A 22,548-nucleotide genomic window follows, 5' to 3' on the forward strand; every position below is an offset into this window, starting at 1 on the left:
TTCACAGACAAGTACTGTGGCAACATCAATACCAAGAGAAAAGTTTTGAAATGGGGGGCGGGGGGGGGGGGGGGAAATGCTTGCACGTCAAGAAATGTTTTAAATTATAAGTTGTTTGTTGTTGGGGGTTTTGTTTGTTTGTTTGTTTGTTTGGTTTTTGTTTTTTCGAGACAGGGTTTCTCTGTATAGCCCTGGCCTTGGAACTCACTCTGTAGACCAGGCTGGCCTCGAACTCAGAAATCCTCCTGCCTCTGCCTCCCAAACGCTGGGATTAAAGGCAGGTGCCACCACTGCCCGGCTTAAGTTTTTTTTTTTTTTTTTTTTAAAGCATCCCAGGTTTTCTGATCCTTGTTGTTTTTCTTCTGTGTTTTTACTCTTTAAAAACAGGGAAGCCTTGTTTCATCCCTGTGCCGGTCTAGATGAGAAGAGCTATAAAAAACAGGTCTTTTAAATAAACTCCGGTAGTTCCCAATTTTGCCTGGAGAAAATGGACAATCCACAGTTTAAACCTCTGCAGGTTTTATCTCCGAAAGATAACGCTCTAAAGACTTTTACCCTTCGGGTAAGTTTTTACTCACTAGAAGGGCTATTTTTAAACTCACGGACACTTCCGAATCTTTCAGGAAGCATCAGGACTTAACTTGCCTAACGACTTCAGAGAGAGATGTGGTTGCCAGATAAGAGGCGTTAAGCTCTCAGCTATTTGTGGGTGTTATCGCTGCTACGTTCTTTAACACTTATCCATTTTTAAGAGATTAAACTACAACGAAAGTGGAGAACACAGGGGGAGGATCTGCATGTAGTCTCAGCCAGCCCTACCAGCCTTCGTTTTGTATGCAAATCAGACGCCCAGTCCCAGGACCAAGGCAGCCACTTTCGCGCCACTTCCCAGGACCGCGCAGCTTCATAAAAAGCCAATGGCACCAAGTTCCCAACAACGCCACTGTTTCGTAGAACATTTAGCAGTTTCCGAGGACACTCATGTTTAATACAACCATGAGAACCGCTTTTATTTTTTTACAGAGCTGGGACGCTTCGGGTACCGCAAGGGAGTTCATCTTAGCTGGCAGGACCTGCGTCCCGGCGCGGGAAAGCTGGTGGCCCCGCCCCTCTGGCGGCGGATTGAGCGCCCCGCCTCTGTCCCGGAGCTCGGGTTGCTCCGGCTGTGAGTGCTGGTGTGCTCCGACGAACTGTCCCGGTTCCGAGTGCCTGGGTACCCGCCGCCAGCATGGAGGCTCGCCGTGCGCGGGTGAGGCCCGGCCGGGTTCACCGGGGCGGGGTTGGTGGGTGGTAGACACGGGCGGGTCGGGGCCACTTCCCTCCGACTCCGCGGGTTAGCTCTTCTCACTTGTCCCACGCGCTCCTGATCATCTCCAGGTTGGGAGAAATCACCGATCGATTTTTTTTTTATAATCTTTGCACCCAGAATAACTCAGGGCCAAGGTGATGAGCCCGCCGGCGCGCACGGAGTTGCCAGCGCTCCGGGAACCTGCAGTACTGGCGCTCGTGCTCCACGTGCGCGCCGGAGGCCTGGGACTGGCCGCTGGCCATGGTGTCCGGCGGTCGTATCCCAGCCTTTCCACCTCGTGGGACCTCCCCCGGCACGACTCGGTTGTGGCGGGTGCTTCGTTACCTACGTGTGCACTGGTGGATCTTTTTGCCCTGCGGCCGATCCTAACCACTCTGCATCTGCCGGTTTAGTTTAGAAGGCCTTATGAGCATTTCTTGAGAACTTGGGTTGTGCACGTGGGGGGAGGTATTGTTTTAGTCCTAGGCTGTGGCTAGGCGCAATTTAGGGGGCCAACAATGCAAGCAGTGTGCCACGGCCGTTTAGTGAACTTCCCTGCGTCCCCCCCCCCCCACCCGTCCCACCCTTTCTCTACCCGACTTGCAGCTGCGAGCTGGAACGTTACTCTTTTGCTCCAACGGAAGCCAGAACTTATGTCCTGCCCTGGAGAGGGTTGAAGAGTAGGGGGATGGGCGGGAAGGAAGACAGTGAAGTGCATCAAATAAATACCGGGTTCCGGGCCCTTGTGTCGAGGTCTGGGTGGGTAGGCGGGGTCATGGTTTCATAGCAGATCGCCTCGCGTGGGGAATTGGGCATGGAGTTTGACTTGCCTTAATGCGTATTTGGGCACCTGACTGGAGGAATCAACTTAGCCTCCCCAATCTTCGGTTTTCCTCATTTAAGTGGTAGTAACGTCGCTGCAAAGAATTAAGCAAACATCACTACCAAATGTGCGGCCAAGGAACACTCACCATAAATGGAATCTAGAGTTACGACTGCCAAGAAAGTTCACCCCAGGGGCGACCTTTTGCTTTCGTGTGTGTGTGTGTGTGTGTGTGTGTGTGTGTGTGTGTGTGTGTGTGTGTGTGTTATTTTTCCATCGAAGATATATTTGCCTGGTGAATGATTGTTGGCCTGTCCTGGCGTGTTAAAGATTAGCTTTTTTTCCTGATGGCTTTCGATAGAATGCCTCCCTTGGGACTGACACGGAGTTAAATTGATTAGCAAAGTGTTGAGAATTAAAGTCGTTTAGAGAGCTCTGTGCTGTTTTGGGGGATCTCTTAGTTCCTTGGACTTCCTCAACTAGAAACCTGGGCAGACTTGTATGAGATCCCCTTTAATTCCTAACCCACCGCCTCGAATATTTATTGTAAATGTAACCTTTATATTTTGTAGCTCTCCAGAATACCACACATTCCTACCATTCGGATATCAGAAACATCCCAAGATGGTTGGTTGGTGTCTACTTAGGAACATGATGGGGAGGTTGGGCCACCATCATCTTGGAAATAATTTTATTGTATCTGAGAGACTGAAATGTAAAGTGTTAGGTGTGGAAGGAAGTCTTTCCCTACATTCTCTTGTCCCCTGACACCTCTGGGCACTCTGGTGGGGCTGGCACAACTTGGCCTTTTAGGTTTTCAGTTCAAAGACAAACTGCTGTTTCTTGACTCCATTTAAGAATATAAGAACTGATACAATCCTTCAGAAATCTCATTATGTCCAAAGAAATGGCAAAACAGGCTGTCCTGGTTACAGTTTCTAGTGGACTGTACAGGGCTGTAAGTGAAAACGAATGGCGCCTTTTCATATCTCCAACTAACGTGACCTTTGTTTGCTAGAAATACTTCCAGCTGACTTCTAGCTCTAGTGTCAGGAGCCATGAGAAAGCTGTATGGAGGCCATGGTCAGAGAGTTCCTATGAGATCCGGTCTTCAACCTGGCCTAGGAGTGTTACTTGACCTCTGACTTGGCTTCTTGTACTGTGTATTTTCCAGGCTGATAACACTTGATTTGTAAAGACTGTGTAAAACCTCTGTACCCCTCTCCTTGGAGCGGTGCCTGTTTGGATGACTGCCATCTTAAAACACAGGACCTGCCCAATTTTTGTAGTTTGGGAAATTAGCATCACAGTGCAGGGCCCAAGGCTTACATAAAAAGACCTCATTAGCTTGATTTTTGGCTGAGGGAGAAAAATTGCTCTGCCATTTTGTACTTTTGAAATCTCCTTTTAGAAGTACAGTTCAATGAGAACAAATGAGGTTGGATTTTAGGAGCTGGCATTAAGCTCTGTGGAGTTCTATAATGCTAAATGCTTAGGAGTTTAAGGTGGGAAGAGAAGTAACTGCAGATGTTTGGATAAATTGGTAAGTACCATTAAAATGTTCTCCAGAAGAGATCCTTTCTTAGAAGTTGAGTTGATATATATATATATATATATATATATATATATATATATTTTAATTTTTATTTGTTTTTTGGTGGTAATTGCCAATCATTTTTCTCTGTAAGGTCTGAAAAAGAATGTGTCCATTTATAAACCTACCAGACTGAGAACTGATGTCTTTAGTGGTTGTGTATGGCTGGAAGCATCCTACTCAGTAGTGTTGCCTTTTCTCTTCGCAGCAAAAGGCTCTCAAAGTAAAGAACTTAAAGAATGTCAGATATATGAAGTTGATTTCCATGGAAACATCGTCATCCTCCGATGACAGTTGTGACAGCTTTGCTTCTGATAATTTTGCAAACACAGTAAGTGTTCCCTGTGAGTAAACAGGATTGAGTCTGCAATGCTCCAAATGCCCCAAAATGCTTTGTGCACGATTAAGAAACACTTGCTTTTTGTGCCTGCATTTCTATACAGCCGTTAGGGAAATGCTGCACGCACTGTCATTTTCCTTCGCTCTTTGCTGTGGTTCTAGGTAGTAATTGTTGGAGGCAGATTAGCTGCTTATTGTATCCTTTTGAAATGTCGCCTAACCTAACGGACTGGTGACTTGCTCTAACAACTCAGAAATCATTTGTAAACCTCTGAGCCATTTTTCTTTGTAACAAAAGCCATTCTCCTGTAGTGCACTTGTAAATGTGATTTGCTCTCTGCACAGTTTATGGAAAATTGGTTCTTGAAAAGGGGGAAAAAATCCACAGGCACATTTATTTATCTATTTATTTTACAGAAACCTAAATTCAGATCAGATATCAGTGAAGAACTGGCTATTTTTGTTTTTTTAAGAGAACTCTGATAATGAATCTTCTGCAGCTTTTCAAGGTACAAGATGTCTTAAGCCACTGTGAGTTTTTTGCAGAAACCAAGGCCAGATGCCACTAACTCATTGGCCAGCATTTTTCATGCCGACTGTGATGGGGAATCATTTTTCGGTTTTTCAGAGAGTAAGATACAAGATGGAATGGTGTCTGTGAGAATCTTAATAGCATCTAACAGGGAGGTTCACCAAGAGGCAGGAAACACTGGCTTTTTGAACCCTCTCTTCCTGTACTGATAACTCTCCATCCATCTAGGAGATTTTGTTGACCTGATTATAAATATTTTCTTCCTGTCTTAAAGCCATTCTTACCAAATGTCCTGCTTGTAGATCTTGTACATTTTTTTTTTAGGTTTTGGAAAGTTGTTAAGTTGGCTAGCCTCCAGATTACCGTTAGCTGCAGAGCTGGCCTAATCATAGGAAGCACATACCTCCTAAAGATTAGCTGCCATTGGCACTTACACATGCAGGTGCCCAGCCCAGTGCTCCCTCGGAGCTGACAAAGCTGGCTTCCATGGTTCTAGTTGTACCTGCATCTTAAGGACCTCTTAGGACCATGGAGATCTTAACAGGTAGGGCCCTTCTTGCTTCTGTGTCTGCTTACTTTCTGGTCTGCCTTACTTGTGTATGTTCCCCTCCCCTCAGCTCTGTTGCCTGCTGTGCCTATGCCCTACTCCCTGAGCATAACATGCCTAGAGTTTCTCCTAAAGAAGCAAATCACCTGCCTGCATGTTGTTTCCGTTGTTGGACCTGGCATTCTCTACAGGCCACCACTTGAGCGGCACCGCTGTGACAGCGCCGGGCTCTCGAACTAGCTTATCATTATCTATACCTATGCATGTTTCCTCTAATAAAAGACCTGGGTCCAAATTGGTGTTGATTGGCATTCTTTAGCTGGGGCCAGTCTACAGGTCTGGATGTGACCTGTTGTGGCTTGACTGTTCTAGGCAGACCCTTAGCTCTTTTTAGGTATTACTCGTGCTGGAAAAAAAAAAAAATGCCAGTTGATTAAAAAAGCTAAGAATCCCGTAAAACCATTTATGAATACTAAAAGTACGTGAAGTACTAAAAGCTACCCATAGGATCTGGTTGGTGCTGGGGATCAAACCCAGGGTCTTGGATGTGCTAAACATAGATTCACATAGATTCTTTCCATTGAACTAAGTTCTCGGTCCATTCAATTTTTTTGGAGGTACCAGCTTTTTTTTTTTTTTTTTTTTTTTTGAGATGGCTCAGCTTGCCCTGCAATTACAAGGGCTCGAATCTAGTCTCCAAAAGCCTACGTAAATGCTTAATACCTAGTGGAAGTGGTGGCCTGTCTATAATTTCAGCTTCTCAGAAGGCAGAGCTAAGATGCCTTCTGAGCAACCTGGCTAGCAAGATGAGATACATCAGTGAGCTCTGGGTTTGATTGAGAGACCCTGTCTCATTTAGTAATGTTAAGGATGATTCCTGATCTTAAACTCAGGTCTCCACGTGGACATACGTGTAAAAAATGAGGGCAGCTGTCCTGAGCATCATGTCCAAAGCTTTTATGTCGACATATATTCTTGGGTCTATACCTAAGAGTAGATAGCTGGGATACATAGAGACTGTTTAGCTTTTGAGCAAGGTTTACAAGGTTTACAGATTTACAGGTTTACAGGTTTAGCCATACTGGTTGGTATGAAGTGACATCTCACTAGGTCTTGACTTCCAAAATGTTAATTTGAGTAGTACCTACACTGGTCAGGTTCAAAGACAGAAAGGTGGTGTTTGCCAGGGGCTGGGGTGGGGGAGATTGTCAATTTTATGTATATTTTAATCACAGTTAAAACTGAATTGGAAATTGCTAGTGTGGGTTGTTATTTAATACCATCATAGGCATGGAAACCATGCTGACGGATGGACTTAGCTATTCCAGGAAGATTTTCTGAAAGTAAGGATTATTTTTAAAGGATTATTTTGAAGGGGATGGGAATTTATGTTTTTAAAAAAATATTTAGAAGCATAGGTCTCAGGACCGTGAGGGTGGCTCGGACACTGTATTACACCACTAAGAGAGTATTCATTTGCAAGACTTGATTTTGCTCATGTCCTTTATTTCAAAAGGATTTTGTAGTGGGCCCTGGTGTCACTTGTCTGCCACTCAGCGGATTTTAATAATTCCCTTTCTCTGGTTAACTAGAGATCCCAGTTCAACAGGGAAGGCTGCAGGACCCGGAGCCAGTGCCGGCACTCCGGGCCTCTCAGGGTAGCCATGAAGTTCCCAGCACGAAACACAGGGAGGGTGACCAACAAAAAAGCAGCGCCCCCAAAGCCCTCTGAGAGCTCTGCAAACGAATCCCATTCTGACTCGGAAGAAGAAGATGGCATGAACTTTCTGGAGAAGCGGGCCTTAAACATAAAGCAGAACAAAGCGATGGTGGGTATTTGAATGTCTCCAAGCCCTTCCTCGCTTTTCTCTAAGCAACTCATTTATCTCTCTCTCTCTCTCTCTCTCTCTCTCTCTCTCTCTCTCTCTCTCTCTCTCTCTCTCCCTCCCTCCCTCCCTTTTTCCCTCCCTCCCTCCTTCCTTCCCTCCCTCCCTCCTTCCTTCCCTCCCTCCTTCCCTCCCTCCCTCCCTGTCTCCCTCCCTGTCTCCCTGTCTCCCTGCCTCCCTTCTAAGAACTGTTTCTAAGTTGTGAGATTTCATGGTGTATTTGTTTCAAAGATTTATATTTATGTGGAGTAGAGGGCTAGACTGTGCAGCTCTTGGAGGCCATAAGAGGGCATATTGTATCCCCTGGAACTAGAGTTAGCGATGGTTGTGAGATCCCATGTTGGTGCTGGGAACTGAACCTGGGTCCTCTGCAAGGGCAATGAGTACCCAACTGGGGACCCAGTTCTCCAGTCCTTCCAAGCTCCTTCTTAAATTTTGTTAAGAGTTAGAATAAGCCTAGTAGGGAAATGAGAAACTTGACTATGTCAACTTATTAAATGAAAAGTTGAGGGGTAGGCTAGTGTTATTTCCACAAATTGCCCGTTGTCACCAGTTCTAATTTCTGTTTACTCTCTTCCCCCTTTTAGCTTGCAAAACTCATGTCAGAATTAGAAAGCTTCCCTGGCATATTCTCTGGAAGACATTCCCTCCCAGGCCACAGAACCAAAGATGTAAGTGCTTCTTTCTATACTGTTATGAACAAGACCAGAGCAGATCGCTGAGATTTTAGGATCTTATGGGAGGGGGGGGCTGGGAATGGGTCCTTGAAGCTCCTGATGGTCTTTCCATCTTGGACACTTGGCTGTGCTATCCTATGGCCATGCCCCTTCTGATCATCTCTCTTCTCTGTCTTGTATTTCATTCACCAGGCAAAGTCACCTAGAAGACGCACTTTGCCAGGTGTGGCTTCCAGAAGGAACCCAGAAAGGAGGGCTCGACCTCTTACCAGGTCAAGGTCCCGGATCCTGGGGTCCTTGGGTGCTCTGCCCACAGAGGAAGAGGATGAAGAAGAAGAGGAGGAGGATAAGTACATGCTGGTGAGGAGGAGGAAGTCCGTGGACGGCTATATGAACGTGAGTCCTCACTGAAAGTCTTTTTATATTGTCCATCTCCAGAAAGCTTGGCATCACGAACACACTCTCAGACCATTTCGAGTCATTACTTAGTTTTGTTAGCGGGCAAGAGTCAGATTTTCAGCTTCTCAATATTGTAGGAATTCTTTTTATACTTTTGGCTAGTTATTCTCACAGTAAACATATGGCCCGCCCCCCTCTCTCCATAAGTAAGAAAGATTTCTCAGATTGAGTTTTCTGTGAGACATTTCAAGTGACGCATCCTGAGATTTAGGAATGCAGAGGGCAGGAGAGGAACTCAGTTCGTGATTCTTATTCAGGAGGATGATCTGCCCAGAAGCCGTCGCCCTGGGTCCATGACCCTTCCACATATAATTCGACCAGTAGAGGAGGTCACAGAGGAGGAGATTAGGAACATCTGCAGCAACTCTCGAGAGAAGATTTATAACCGGTTAATGGTGAGTGCCCTGAGGTTACATCTAGAAACACAAAGACCCAGCAGAGGACAGACAGCATCTGTCCTGAGGGTGCTGTGTGGGATTATGGGCTAGGCATTCTTAACTGCACATTTCTTTTTCATACAAGAGAAAGAGTTTTACAGAATGGGATCAAGTTATCTGTATAGGAGGTCTACAGTAGGGTTATATACATTTTTTTTTTTAATTTGGAAGTTGATTCATTCAACTGGGATTTACTGTGTATTGTTAGGGTGAACGTATTGATAGTTGCTGAGAATGTAGGAGAGAGCCAGAGATGAAAAATGGCTTTGGATGGGATTTTCTTTTTCCCATGCTGGAGATCAAACTTGGGATCTCGAATGGGTTAAGCAGGTATTCTGGCACTGAGTTCTTCCCCCACTCCTGGAACAGTTTTGACGCTACTGTTGCACCACCAATGGAGTGGAAATCCTTGCTTGAGATGTTTTTTCATCCTTGCATATGTAGGTGTCAAATGACCTTTAAAGACTGTTTTGACCAGTGTGGATGCTCTGTTTTCCTCTATAAAAGGCAGCGTTTGTTTCTTCTCTCATCTGGTCCTCCTTTTAGGGTTCTACGTGTCATCAGTGTCGCCAGAAAACCACTGACACCAAAACCAACTGCCGAAACCCAGACTGCTGGGGCATCCGGGGCCAGTTCTGTGGTCCCTGCCTTCGAAACCGCTATGGCGAAGAGGTTAAGGACGCTCTGCTGGATCCGGTAGGTACCTGAGATATTTGGGGAAGGGCTTGAGCTCTTGGTGTCAGGAGACCACGGTGTGATGCTGCATGTATATAACCGTCTAGAGAGCTCGTGGCTGCTGCCCAAAGAAGCTGATCCCTTCTTCCTTGGTGATGGTTGTGTAACTTTCTTTAACAGTATTTTATGGGCCTAGGCAAATGCTCTCATACTGGACCATACTCTATTTTATGATTTAGTTATTTAAAAAAAAAAATCACAGGTTAAATGGCATAATACTGAGTTCTTTAAAGACTGAAAAAATCTAAACAAATGGGTGAAGGGAGTGTGAGGCCTAGCCTCAGAGTGCTTTCCCACAATTCTTCAGAACTGGCACTGCCCACCTTGTCGAGGAATTTGCAACTGCAGCTTCTGCCGCCAGCGTGATGGACGGTGCGCCACTGGAGTCCTTGTGTATTTAGCAAAGTACCATGGCTTTGGGAACGTTCATGCTTACTTGAAAAGGTAATGGCCTTTTCTTTCTCTTTCACATCTGAATCTTTCATTCATTTGTGTGCCTTGATAAAAGATGATAGAAGTCTGAGTGGCTGGTCTGGGGCAGGGAACTGTTATTGGAGATGCATCTTTATCAGGGTGGGGAATGTACGTAAACTTTAAGTGTGTGTCTAAGACTTGCATTGACAATATACAGTAGGGCTCCATGAAGACATGTTTTAAAGAAAGGAATTTGACTTTTCAGAGAGAATTAATGGCTGAAAACTGTCTTGACGTCTTCCCCTTTGTCTTTCACAGTCTGAAGCAGGAATTTGAAATGCAAGTGTAAAGCCTGAGATTGTCTGCCTGCCTTCGGCCTCTGAGGGCTCTCTTGTTCCTGACGTTGTCATTGATGGAAACCTGAGTAAGAATCTTGGCCGTCAGTCTGTCTTAGAACTCAGTCGGGCTGATCTTGTAGCTCACACTGTTTCTGAAGCATCTTGAAAGGCACACTGCTCATTACATTTCAGCGATATTAGTGTCTCAGAGCTTGCCCCGGCCCCACCTCCTCGTAGCCTCCCTGGTCTTTTGCCACCGCTTAGATTCTGAGCTATCTTGAAGTGGCAGTTTGAGAATTTGTTTGATCAGGACATACCCAGGCACTTTGGGGTACAGTAGTATTATGAAGCAATGGTTGTGATGAATTGCAGAGAACGGCCCTTTAACTTGCTTACACAGAATCAACGCTTATGGTTTAGTGTCTAGTGTTTATATTGGCTGATGTTTTAAGTGGAAAGGCTAAAGCACAAAGGGGTGGAAACCAAGTGGAAAAATTAGGTAGTTGTAAAGTGGGAGTATGGCCACATTGAATGGCTTTCTGGAGAAATACAGCTCCTGGGTGCTGTGCTCAGTGTATACCTTGGCACAGTTGGCACAGTTGCTGCTGTCATCTGGCTTACACAGTCACCCAAAGGTTTGTGGTAACGTGGTAGCATAATTACTTAAATTGCTGTAGAAGAGGCATTCTGGGAAATTAAGATGATGGCTCTGCAACGGGCTGGTTTGAAATCTTGGTGTTCTGCTTCAGAAACTTTAATAACGTCACTTTAGATCCTTGCAGTTTCTTGAAGAGGTAACCCTGGGGGTTGTGTTCAGGGTTTCTGTTTAGGTTTTAAACACTTTTGGAACGATGAGAAGTGACATTTTAGCGATGGGTAGCTTTGAACTACTGTTCTGTTAACGAGTTACCTCTGCCAGTCTAGTTTATGGGCGGGCAGGTGCCTTGAGTCACCCTCCCTCCCCTGTCCCTGTAGGTGGGTCATCCAGTACTGGTACTGGTGACTAAGTGACTGATTCCCTCACCTGTGTAGCTGTTGCTATGCCCACTCTTTCTGTGATGCTCAGTTGGATCTTGAATCATTCAGTGTAAATACAGCTTTTTGCTCTGTAATGCTTTTATACAAAGGTTTTTTATTTTAATAATAAAACATTTTGTTCTAACTTGTGTGTTTATTTTGTTTAAAACCGTTTCAATGTTACTTTTTCCCCTTGTGCTTTGCAAGGACATTTCTGCCTTTTATAAAACTTTCTTTGGATTAAGTTTCTGAGGCCCACAGGCAGCTCTTTTATACAGGGTCTCATTTGTTGATATGGCTCTTAGCTGGAGTCTCAAAGTGGATGAGACAGCCACGTTAGACACAACGTGTGCCTGGGGAAGTTTTATGATTTTCCCTTTATCGTTTGCAGCCTGTTGTTCACAGTACTTGAATGCTTTTATCCACTTTTCAAAAACTTACTGTGTGCCGTGCCTTGAGGTTTCAAAACTGAGAACTAGAAGACAAAACGCAAAGACTTTTAGCTCCAGGTATAGTGATAACGTGAATCACAGAGCCACCACACTGAAGCAGGATTGCAAGCCTGAGGCAAGCCTCATAAAAGCTGGGTTGTTTTTTTTGTTTTTTTTTTACAGATAATATTTTGATTTATATGTTTGCATGGGTGTATTCATACACATGTATGTGCAGATGCCCTCAGGAAGCCAGAAGAGGGTCTTGGGTCCTGTGGAGCTCAAGTTATAGGCAGTTGTGAACCACCAGATGTGGGTGCTGGGAACTGAACCCAGTCCTTGGAGATCAGCAAGCATTCCTAACTGCTGAGACATACAGCCTCCTTTACCTCTTATAACTAAATTTCTGACCAGGGCTGGCTAACTACAGTCTGCATGTCACATCTAACTACATATACCTTTTTACAATTGTAAAAGAGCTTTGTTTTCTTTCAAAAGCATGACAGGCTGGAGAGATGGCTCAGTAATTAAGAGTACTTACTGCACTTGGGAGGACCCAGCACCCATATGGTAGTTCACAACCATCCATAGCTGGATACAGTGCCCTCTTGAACTTGGGCACCAGGCATACTTATGGTGCACTGACATCAATAAACACTCAAGTGTGCAACAGTATGGCAGTATAAGCCACAAACCTAACATGTCTAGCCTGGCACTTTATAGGAAAAAAAGCCAGTATCCTGTTTATCCCATACTTTGATGGGAAACCATGACTCTGCTCCACACTTAGAAAGGACCAAGCTGAAAGTTGTTTACCTTGTACATGGATTCAAAAGAAATCAAGTCTTAGCATTATAAGAAACCAAACTGCAATTCAACCCCGTTGTATATGTAAATTGAGCTTAAATGCTGGAGTTCACATAAATTGGTTTATTTGAAATTTGTGGCAGGTAATTGGTTGAACCCAGGGTCTTCCACATGCTCTTCTGAGCTATACTCCCAAGTGATTTGCATAATTGTTGACATCAATATAAGTGATATGTTTTTCCTTTAAAATAACTAACTGCAACAGTTCCTTGTGACGCCTTATCCTTAAAGGAGCCGTATGGTCGAGCAGAGAAACTGTTGGAATAAAACCTACAACTAATGTCCTCTGTGGGAACTGAAGAGAGGAAGACATTAGTATTTTTTTATTTCCAGGCAATTTCAGTAATAGATGCTCTCTTCCCGCTTTTTGAGATAGGGACTTGGTATGTTGTTGTCCAGGCTGGTCCTAAACCCTGGAAGAGGATTTAAATTTTATTTAAGCTGATGAGCTCACCTTAGGAACAGAAAAGCCTAGTAAGATGAGTAAGTTCCATCTGGAGAGGAAGACTGGGTGCTGGGTCAAAGCCCAGTTGAGAGCATGCTGGGAAGGAGAGCATGCTGGGAAGAGGCGGAGGCTCATTAGAGTCAGGGCCTTTATTGGATGTAAAGGCTCAGGAGAATGAGGGCATTGGGTGATGGAAACCCAGGGTGTTAGAGCATCTGCATCAAAGTCAGAAACAAGCTTTAGGTGCATGGGTGGAAATCCTGTAGATAGGAGAAGACTAGAAGAAATAGGGAAGGAGGAAGCCAAAAACACCAGGTAGGTGCTGCCTGAGTCAGAGGGTTGGGGACTTGAAGGGAGACAGCAGGGATAGGGTGATGTATCCATCAGGGATGTATTATCAGGGACAGAGGGATTGGCAGGTTTTAGGGATACGGTTTTTGTTTGTTTTCAAACAGTATCAAGATGTAGAAAGATTGGAGGGAACCAACAAGGAACAAAGGCCACAGAAGCTAAAACCACTCACACTCTTATTCAGTCTCCTTGAAAATTTTGGGTTTTGCAATGCTGGGGTGTCAAATTGAGGGCTAACAAACATCCAGCAGAAACTGCCTTGAGTTGAGGCAGTCAGCTGAAACTCGCCAAGGAGCTGTCCATGGATGGATTTCCAGTGTCCAGCTTCCCAGTCCCACTCCAGGCCTTCTGAGACCTTGGGAGAAACAATATGCACATTGCTGGGCATGGCTTATTGTCTAGCTGTTTTCAAGGATACACCTAGGTAAGAAATTTTAATTTTTCTGAGCAGTGGTGTTACATGCCTTTAGTTCCAACACTCTGGGAGGTGGAGATAGGTGAATCCCTAAGTTTGAGGCCAGCCTGGTCTATAGAGTGAGTTCCAGGACAGCCAGGGCTACATACACAGAAAAACCTTGTCTTGAAGAACCTTAAGAAAAAAAAAGAAGAATTTTTAATTTCGTTTTGTAGGGAGCCGGGGCTGGAGAGCGGCCTCAGCTAAGAGCACATGTTGCTCTTCTAAAGGACCTGCCCGTTGGTAGTGGACTATAACCCGGGACTGTGAGTTAAACCCTTTCTCCTCTAAGTGGTCTTTGTCAGGATATTTTATCATGGCAAGTAACGAGGACAACGTGTATGTAAATATTCATGCATCTGTGTCTACATTAGCACTTAGATATATTAATAACTGATATTGCTACATAATATTTTCAGAATACTGATTATTCAAAAAAAGTAATGTTCTGACAGGAAACAATTTAATTTTGTTGTTTCCTAGAACTAGTAAGTCAGCTACCGCATTTGGTTTGTTTGCTTGCTTTACTTTTCTTTTTTTCTTTTTTTTTTTAAAGATCTATTTATTTTATTTATATGAATATTCTGTAGCTGTCTTCAGACATACTGGAAGAAGGCATCAGATCTCATTAGAGATGGTTGTGAGCCACCATGTGGTTGCTGGGATTTGAACTCAGGACCTCTGGAAGAGCAGTTAGTGCTCTTAACCACTGAGCCATCTCTCCAGCCCCCCTTGCTTTACTTTTCAAAACCAGATTGGTCTTAAATACCCGATCCTTCTGCTCCTCCCTGGGGCTACAGCTGTGGCTGCCCAGATTTGTGTGTGTTTCTGTAGCCTCTTGCCTACCAGATACATAGCAGCATGTGGTACTCACCCTGTCTTTTTCTCACTGTGCCTTCCTCATTTAACTATATGGGTGAGGCCAGTGTAATTTCTATTACTCAAAGAATATTACAGGTGACTGGAAAGATGGCTCAGGTAATAAAGGTGCTTACCACTGAAGCTGACAACCTGATTTTGGGGCCCTGGAACCCATGTGGTAGAAAGATTCCTCCAAGTTGTCCTCTGAACCTCTCCATACATGTGCTGTGGTGAACATGCACACACACATACACACACACACACACAGAGAGAGAGAGAGAGAGAGAGAGAGAGAGAGAGAGAGAGAGAGAGAGAGAGAGCGCAGAAAATCAATTAAAAAATAGCACTATAGAAAGATCCTTGTAATGTTTCAGTGTATGACCATGTAATAATTAAATAATTAAATTTAACATGGAGAATGCTTTCCTCGCCCACCTAGAAGACTTGTGTGAGTTTATGATGAACAAGCCATGTTCGATTTCCTCGATTGCTTTGTAGACAGCTTACAACGACAGGGATTCATATTTCTGCTTTCTTGGTTTTGTTTGGTTGCCCATATTTTAATAGGCCTCAAGTTCATCTTTCAAGCTGAGTAGCTGTATTTTTTTTTTCCGTCTTAATGACCATCCAGTATGGCTTTCAAGAAGTAATAACCGACCGTCTCTGGATCTTGCCTGGGTTGCCAGGAGAGGACCATTTTAAGTGTTGTGGTGCTTAAAGGAGGAAAATATGTAAATAAAATTCCTTTATGCAAATGCTTTCAGCAAATCTCATTGCCAGCCAAATTCTTGTAAATCATGATAAACAGATGCTACTGAAAGAACGAAATGACTAAGTGAAATTAGGGAGACAGATCTATTTATCTTATTTTTCAGTGTTGGGGAGGGAGAGAAAGATATTAACTAAATTTTTTTTGCCTGCATGATGATTAGGGCAGACACCAAGAACTCTATTAATTGACTTCAGCAGGCACAAAGAGGGGACAAACCAGTTGGAGAGCTACCCCTGGAGAGCAAGGTTTCTGTGGCAATTTAGTTTTGTTTTATAACCATAGAACCAGGCTTCGGAAGCAATCTAACTAGCATCAAGGTTACTGGGTCTCTGGTTAGTGTTTAACATTTTTGCTACTCTTTTTTTTTTTTTTTTCCCTTAAGTTTAAAAAAAACTTGAAATAAAATTTACCATTTCAAAATGGAGGATTTGTTGGCTTCCAGTGTGTTCAGGGTGCTGTACATGTAACCACCCTCTCTGTAACTGCAGACCACTCTTCTGTCACTCCCACAAGTCTCTCACTCTAAAGACTAACACCCATGACACCTCCCTCAGCCCACCCCCACCTCCGTCCTCCCTCTCCAAGCTCCTGAGCCCATCTGCCTTCTCTCTCTAGAGTAGCCTGTTCCAGATGTTTGAAATGCACAGTATGTAGTGTTCTGCCTGGGTGTCTGTTGCTGGGGTAAGCATCACAGTTAAAAGAAACTTGGGGCAGAAAGGGTTTATTTGGTTTATATGTCCTGCTCCGTTACTGTCCAGCATTGAGGGAAATAAAACCAGGAACCGTGGAGGAGAGATGAGCTTACTGGTTTGCTCCAGGGACTTGTTCAACTCACTTTCTAGTACAATCCAAGAATACCTGCTAGGGGGGTGGGTGTGTCAGTAACCAGAAAATGCCCCGCAGACACTCTCACCAGCCAATCAGGAAATGCCCTGCAGACATGCTCACCAGCTAATCCGAAGGAAGCAGTTCCACAGTTAAGCTTCTGCTTGAGCACAGAAGGCTTTGTTTGTTTCTATCACCTAGTGTCCTGTGTCTCAGGCTTGCTGTAGAATGTATCACGTTTCCTACTTCGACTTAAATGATGTTCTTGATCTGGTGTGCTGGCGCATGCCTTTAATCCCAGCACTCTGAAAACCGAGGAAGGCAGATCTGAGTTCAAGTCCAGCTTGGTCTACAGAGCAAGTTCCCAGACAGCCAGGACTACACAGAGAAACCTTGTCTCAAAAACAAAAACAAAAACAAAAACAACAACAACAACAAAAAAGAAACAATTTTTTTCAAAACATTTTAAAATTTTCTGTATGAGTGTCTGCCTATGTAATATGTAAGTTCACTGTATGTGTACAATGTTCACAACAACAGAAACCTAACTAGGACATAAGCCTCTCTTCATATGCAAGTTACATTTTTTAAATTTTATTTTTTGTTTCGTTTATTTTGAAGGCTAGAAACGTCTTTTAATTCCTTATTATATGAACTGGAACTTCATAAATGAAATCCCCCATAAGCCTACCATTCATCAATCGCTACAGTTAGAGTTTGGTTTCTTGGGCTGAAGGTAATGTTTACAACTGTATTGAGTGACAACTACATTGACTTTCTTTCAGTTAGTCATCACAGCCTTTAGCCTTAAAGGAGAGTGTCGCCATCTATGGTATTCTCTATTTAAAATAAAAATGATTTATTCATATTATTATTATGTTTGAGTGTTTTGTCTATATGCATTTAAGTGTAACTGTAAATATATTATTTCTGTTTTACCTTTCTAAGCCCTGCTCCCTACATACACAGATGTACGTGTACAGCATGGCTGGGGAGACCAGAGGGCAGCTTGTGGGAATTGGTTCTCTTCCACCCATGGGTCGTCAGGTTTGTACTCAGTTGTCAGGTTTTGTGACAAGTGCCTTTACCCACTGAGCCATCTCACTGGCTCAGTTTTCTATTTGTATACTGCAGTGATTATTCAAAATTGTAACACGTTTTATGTGTATGGTAGTAAGGAAAAAAAACCCCACTGTTTCATACAAGCTAGGCAGATGTTTTCTCACTGAGCTACACACAAAACTTGTGAATTTAAGTTTTCTTCTCCTGTCTTAGAAACATCAGCCCTTCTCCCGGATTTACAGATCACCTTTCCCTAACACTTTACCCTCCTTGCCATATCTCTGTATTGCTTCTTGTTCTTTCCACCTCACATGGTATCTTCTTTGTGACAATGTACAAAGTCATCCCTGTTTTGTGCTGCACAGTTGCCTTGCTGGGGTGACATGATGGTTCGTCTTCATTGTCAACCCGATAAGATCTAGAGTCACTGAGGAGACCTTCAGCCCCTGGGCATGTCTGTGAGGGAGCTGATCACTAACACTGATCTGGTTGGATGACCAGTGCCTCAGTTTCCTGCCACCATCCTCTCCCTGCTGCCGTGATGGGCTGTATCCGGGACTGTGAGCTTCCTTAAGCTGCTGTTGTTCTGGTCTTTAGTGGTAGCTACAGGAAAGGTAACTAAGCACGTTGGGTAATACCCACCTAACGTTCATTTCCCTTCTGCTGGTTTCCTCTCACATTTTAGTGAAGACTTCCTCAGGCAGTTTTCCCAGAAAGAGTAGGAGAGACATCCTTGTATGCATTGAAAATTATTTTGTTTACAAACCTGAGTAGCAGCTTGGATGGAATGAAGATTTGAAGTAGAATTGTTTCTCTTAGTTTTCCTGCTTGGGTCCTTCGCCACCCAGAACCTCCCCTCCACCCAGAACCTATTCTGGGTAGCTAACGAAAGATGTTTCTGGTGTCAGCCTGTATTTTTCTCTCGAAGCTTTTGAGGTTTGATTTTTCTGGATACTGAAACTTCACAGTGATGAATGTTGGTGGCTTTTGCTTTGTACTCTCTGCCTCCTGCCCCATCCCCCCTCCTCTGTTTATTCTGACCAACACTCTTCAATTAAAATTACCCTCTTCTAGCCAGGCATAGTGGTGCCTGCCTTTAATCCTAGCACTGAGAAGGCAGAGGCAGGTGGATCTCTGTGAGTTTGAGGAGTTAGTTCCAGGACAACCAGAGCTGTATAGAGAAACCCTGTTTTGAAAAACTCAAACCTTAATCCTATTTCTCTAGGGAAAGGTTTGTATTATTAAATATAACTCACTCTCCTCAATTTTGTTGTTACTTTTGTGTGTGTGTGGGGGGTTATTCTCTAATTCTTTCCTATGTCTCAGGTCTTCTGCATGGATCCTGTCTTTTTTTCTTTCATGGAATCTATGTCTGTCTACATCGAGTGAGGCTGCAAATCCTTAACCTTGGTTCAATTATGTAGAATTGCTATTTATGTACAACAACATGATCAAATATCAGGAATTTTATATAATTCAATTAACACTGTTTTTAGCCATACTTCTAACTTTCAAGAGTCCATTTTTGTCCTGTCATTATTCATTTTTCGTATAATCTATTTTAAATTTAAGAATACTCTTTTCTTCTGTCCCCTCAATTCAGTTCATTTTTTTTATCCCGTTGCTAACTACAGGTTTTCTTTCTGCATCTGCTGGATTCTCAGAGTCAGCATGTCTTTAGAAATGGGGCCACCCGAAGGCTGCCCCTGGTTAGCTGACCAGGCTTAGGTAAAGACTGGGAATTAAGTCTGTCTTCAAGAGCCCCAACCTCCAAGTTCTAGCTTTACCAGGAGGGCCCAGAATGTATGTAGATTCATCTAGTTCTCCATGGAAGGTTGACTTCTATTCCTCAGTGGTGAAGGAGGGGAACCAAACAGACTATCTCCATCTCATCTGTCTGTGGGAGATGTCCAGGCCGAGTTGCGTGGCACACACACATTGTGGGAACCCTCCCACATCACATTGGCTTGGCCCTGTCTTGCTGGGTCCCAACAAATTCATGTACTGATTCCCCTTCCCTAATCTGCTTAAAATTCAATTCTCCAGGAGTATGCTCTGCTAATGTTGCAGCCGCAAATATATCCACAGAACACACCACGCTCCAGCATGAGAAATGAGTACTGAGTGGTCAGCCATGTTGAAAGAGAGAGCTCTTTAAAGCGTTTTATTTTCCAAACACCAGGGAAGTAACGTGATTGGATGTCCATGATCTTAGGTGAGTCACGCAAAAGGAGAATCAGTGACCTTCACAGCCTCTCCGCACCACACCATCAGTCCTGATCCACCCCAATTACCCCTGCCCCCAAAGATGGGTGTTCTACTTTCATTTTCTGTTGCTGTGATGCCATAGCCTGAGAAAAAGCAACCTGGGGGAGAGAGGGTGTATTTTAGCTCACAGTCCCAGGCTATATAGTACATCTTAGCAGGAAAGTTAGGGTGGAAAGACAGACCTGAGAACAGTGGGACCTACTCCCATAGGTTAGCAGAGGGAGATGAACGCATGCACACTACATACACAGCTAGCTTTTTCTCGTATAACCTAGGGCCCCCAAAGCAGGCAATGGTGTTGTGGGCTTTCATGATGGGTCTTGTCACATCAATAAAGACCATCAAGATGATCGCCCAGCCAGCCAGGCATGGTGCCATACAGCTTCTCATCCTAGCACTTGGGAAGCAGAGGCAGGAAGATCTTTGTTAGTTCAAGGCTGGCCCGGTTTCCATAGTGAGTTCTAGGACAGGCGGAGCTAAGTAGTGAGACTCTGTTTCAATCAATCAATCAATCAATCAATCAATAACTCTCCCTAGGCCTGTCCACAGGCTGAGCTGATCTAAACTACCCTTCACTGATAGCCTCTTCCTAGGTGAGCCTAAGGTTGTATCACATTGACTATAAAAACTAGTCAGCCAAGCAAGCACTTGTCTTGATGAATAGAGCATTGTGGAATGTCCATGTTGGGCTTGCAAGGTTTGGTTCCAAAGGGCTGAACAGCATCTTTCTCCTTGGTCTCAGAACCCAGCTGTCATGTAGTTAGGAAACCCATTCTTCAAGATACCACAGATTAGCGGCCACAGATTTATTCCAGCCAACAGCTGCCTACACACTATGAATGGGAGAGGACATTCATAGTCCTCTTCTGATGATACTGGACCTTAGCTGCTGGGTCCCTCCTGGCCCCCCCCCCCAACCCCCCATCCTTCCTGCTTCTCGAAGAGGTCTCAGGCATTGTAGAACAGAGATGATTGTCCAATCCCTGCCTCAGTCCCTGGCCTACAGCATTCCCAAATGAGAGAAGAGTTACCTTACTTTTTTTTTTTTTTTTTTTTTTTTTTTTTTTTTTTCCGTTTTTCGAGACAGAGTTTCTCTGTGTAGTCCTGGCTGTCCTGGAACTCACTCTGTAGACCAGGCTGGCCTCGAACTCAGAAATCCGCCTGTCTCTGCCTCCCAAGTGCTGGGAGTAAAGGCGTGCGCCACCACGCCCAGCCGAAGAGTTACCTTATGCTGCTGTTCTGAGATAATCTGATCATACAGTTGGTTATCTTCTTCTTGACTCTTTGCTCTTAGCCACTGGACTCCTCTGGCCAGTCTGTGAAGACTCTTGTACAAGTTTCCTGGGACATCTGTGAAGACCCTGATTTCACCACTACATAATAAAAAACACACATGTATCAATGTACAATTATGTATCAGTTAAAATTATGCAAATGGCCACAAAACATACTGATGGCTTAAACAGATTATTTTTTTGTTATCACCATTCTGAAGGCTGGAAGTCGAAGATGGAGGGCAATGGGGTTGGTTGCTCCAGAGACCTGTCCTTGGCTAAAATGGACATCTCTGCAGTTGTCAGATGACTTTTCTCTGTATTGTGTCCACATTTTCTCTTTTTAAGAGCATCAGTCCCATTGATTAGAATCTACCCATGTGACTTCATTTTACCTTAACCATGCCTTAAAGGCTAGAAAGCAGTGGTCATCTGCAGCAGCAAATCTCTGCTTTGGTTAGAGGATGAGACTAAACACCCAGAGAATCCCAGCACACAGAGGTAAAAGGATGCTGTTGAGGGGACTAGACGTTAAAAGAGGTAAACGGGAATTCTGGTATTAAAATGTGAAAAATTTCTAATACAACATTAGAAAAGGAAAAGAAAGAAAGGAATTAAGAAAGAAACAGAAGAGCAGAAAGCACAAAATAGTTAGGTGTGGTGGTACATTTAATCCCAGTACACACGGGAGGCAGAGGCAAGCAGATCAAGGCCAGCCTGGTCTACAAATCAAGATCCAGGACAGCCAGGGCTATAAGGAGAAACCCTGTCTTAAAAAACAAAAACAAACAAAGGGCACAACACAGTCACTGGAGGGAAGAAACATATAAATAAATACTGGGGGTTTGATTCGAGCCTCCCATTATGCTCTGGTGGTAGTTTTTTACTTTGGGAATGTTCAAGTGAGGCGAATTTATTGACTCTATTTTTTAAAATGTAAAGAATCAGCTTTCAGCCCTGTGTTCAGCCCCTAAGCTCAGCTCAGCGCTCCTCTTCCAAGGACAGGAACTCATCATCAGCTGGGACGGATATTGGTGGCACCAGGCTGTCCACATACAACCTGAGCTGGCCCACAGACACTGGACTCTCTTGCTGTATTTTCCTATCTGTCTACCTCCAGCCTTTTCCCATCACTGCTTTCAGGGCTCAGAGTTGCTTGTGAATTGATACAGGGATGGTGCCTATTTCTGAAATCATTTATATTGGTATATTACTACAGTAAATTCTTTATGAAATAAAAATCAATAGTCACCAACATTCTGAGTACTGAGGAAAATAATTGTTTATGGCACTCAGCTTAAGCTGTTCTGGTAATCACGTTGAAAAATACAATATTTATTCATTAGATCAAATTTAATGAGGCCTCCTGGCAGTAATTATAAAAATTACTGTAGCAGTAAATTACTAATGAGTTGTGATGTGCTTCCTACCTGTGAGGAAGGACTGGGGGTTGAAAAAGCCTGCTACCAGATGAGGATGGAGGGAGGGAGCCCCGCGGCCCGCCACTCGTTCTTTCACCAGGGCAAGAAAGGATCAGAGTAGCCAGGCAAGAAAAAAGACTGGGGCCACACAACCAGGGCCATTCTTGCAGCGATGGGAACAGGATCAAGATTAGAGCCTTCTTTTGCGCGAAGGTGAGCATGCTCGCAGCAGCCCCGCGTTGCCGCGTGTGCTGGGGTCACAGAGGGGCACTCATCTGCTGCCTTGGAAGGATGGAGCTTCTGATTAAGCCTGGGACATGATTCCAGACACACGCAGCCCCACAAGTGTAAGGCCTTGACTCTGACCGCTGAGGTGTGAGTTCTGCTCTGCTCTTTCAAAGCCAGCTGTGGAGCATGGCGCCGGCACAAAT

At 44.2% G+C, this 22,548-nt stretch overlaps 1 protein-coding gene and 1 long non-coding RNA gene across 2 annotated transcripts; one reads left to right on the plus strand and one right to left on the minus strand.

Moving 5' to 3' along the window:
- Positions 1-1,109: 1,109 nt before the first annotated feature.
- Cdca7 (cell division cycle associated 7) lies at positions 1,110-11,231 on the plus strand. Its single transcript, XM_034495139.2, has 9 exons — positions 1,110-1,249; positions 3,914-4,036; positions 6,716-6,952; positions 7,597-7,680; positions 7,879-8,082; positions 8,403-8,540; positions 9,129-9,278; positions 9,625-9,761; positions 10,050-11,231. The coding sequence occupies exons 1-9, from the start codon at positions 1,229-1,231 to the stop codon at positions 10,078-10,080; spliced, it is 1,125 nt and encodes a 374-aa protein (XP_034351030.1). The 5' UTR covers positions 1,110-1,228; the 3' UTR covers positions 10,081-11,231.
- An 8,108-nt stretch (positions 11,232-19,339) lies between these two features.
- On the minus strand, positions 19,340-22,522 carry LOC143441148 (uncharacterized). The gene is made up of 3 exons (XR_013108373.1): positions 22,127-22,522; positions 20,648-20,795; positions 19,340-19,520 (listed from the first exon to the last, which is right to left on the minus strand). It is a non-coding gene; the product is annotated as an uncharacterized LOC143441148 (long non-coding RNA).
- Between the last annotated feature and the right edge of the window lie 26 nt (positions 22,523-22,548).

This window comes from Arvicanthis niloticus, chromosome 2 (assembly GCF_011762505.2).
Source record: "Arvicanthis niloticus isolate mArvNil1 chromosome 2, mArvNil1.pat.X, whole genome shotgun sequence".
Lineage (NCBI taxonomy): Eukaryota > Metazoa > Chordata > Mammalia > Rodentia > Muridae > Arvicanthis > Arvicanthis niloticus.

Bases quoted from the DNA above. Each gene is read 5' to 3' on its own strand.
- Cdca7 (XM_034495139.2), top strand. From the start codon at position 1,229: ATGGAGGCTCGCCGTGCGCGG. The intron at 6,953-7,596 runs GTGGGTATTTGA...TCCCCCTTTTAG, and splicing joins TAAAGCAGAACAAAGCGATG to CTTGCAAAACTCATGTCAGA. The intron at 9,762-10,049 runs GTAATGGCCTTT...TGTCTTTCACAG, and splicing joins GTTCATGCTTACTTGAAAAG to TCTGAAGCAGGAATTTGAAA.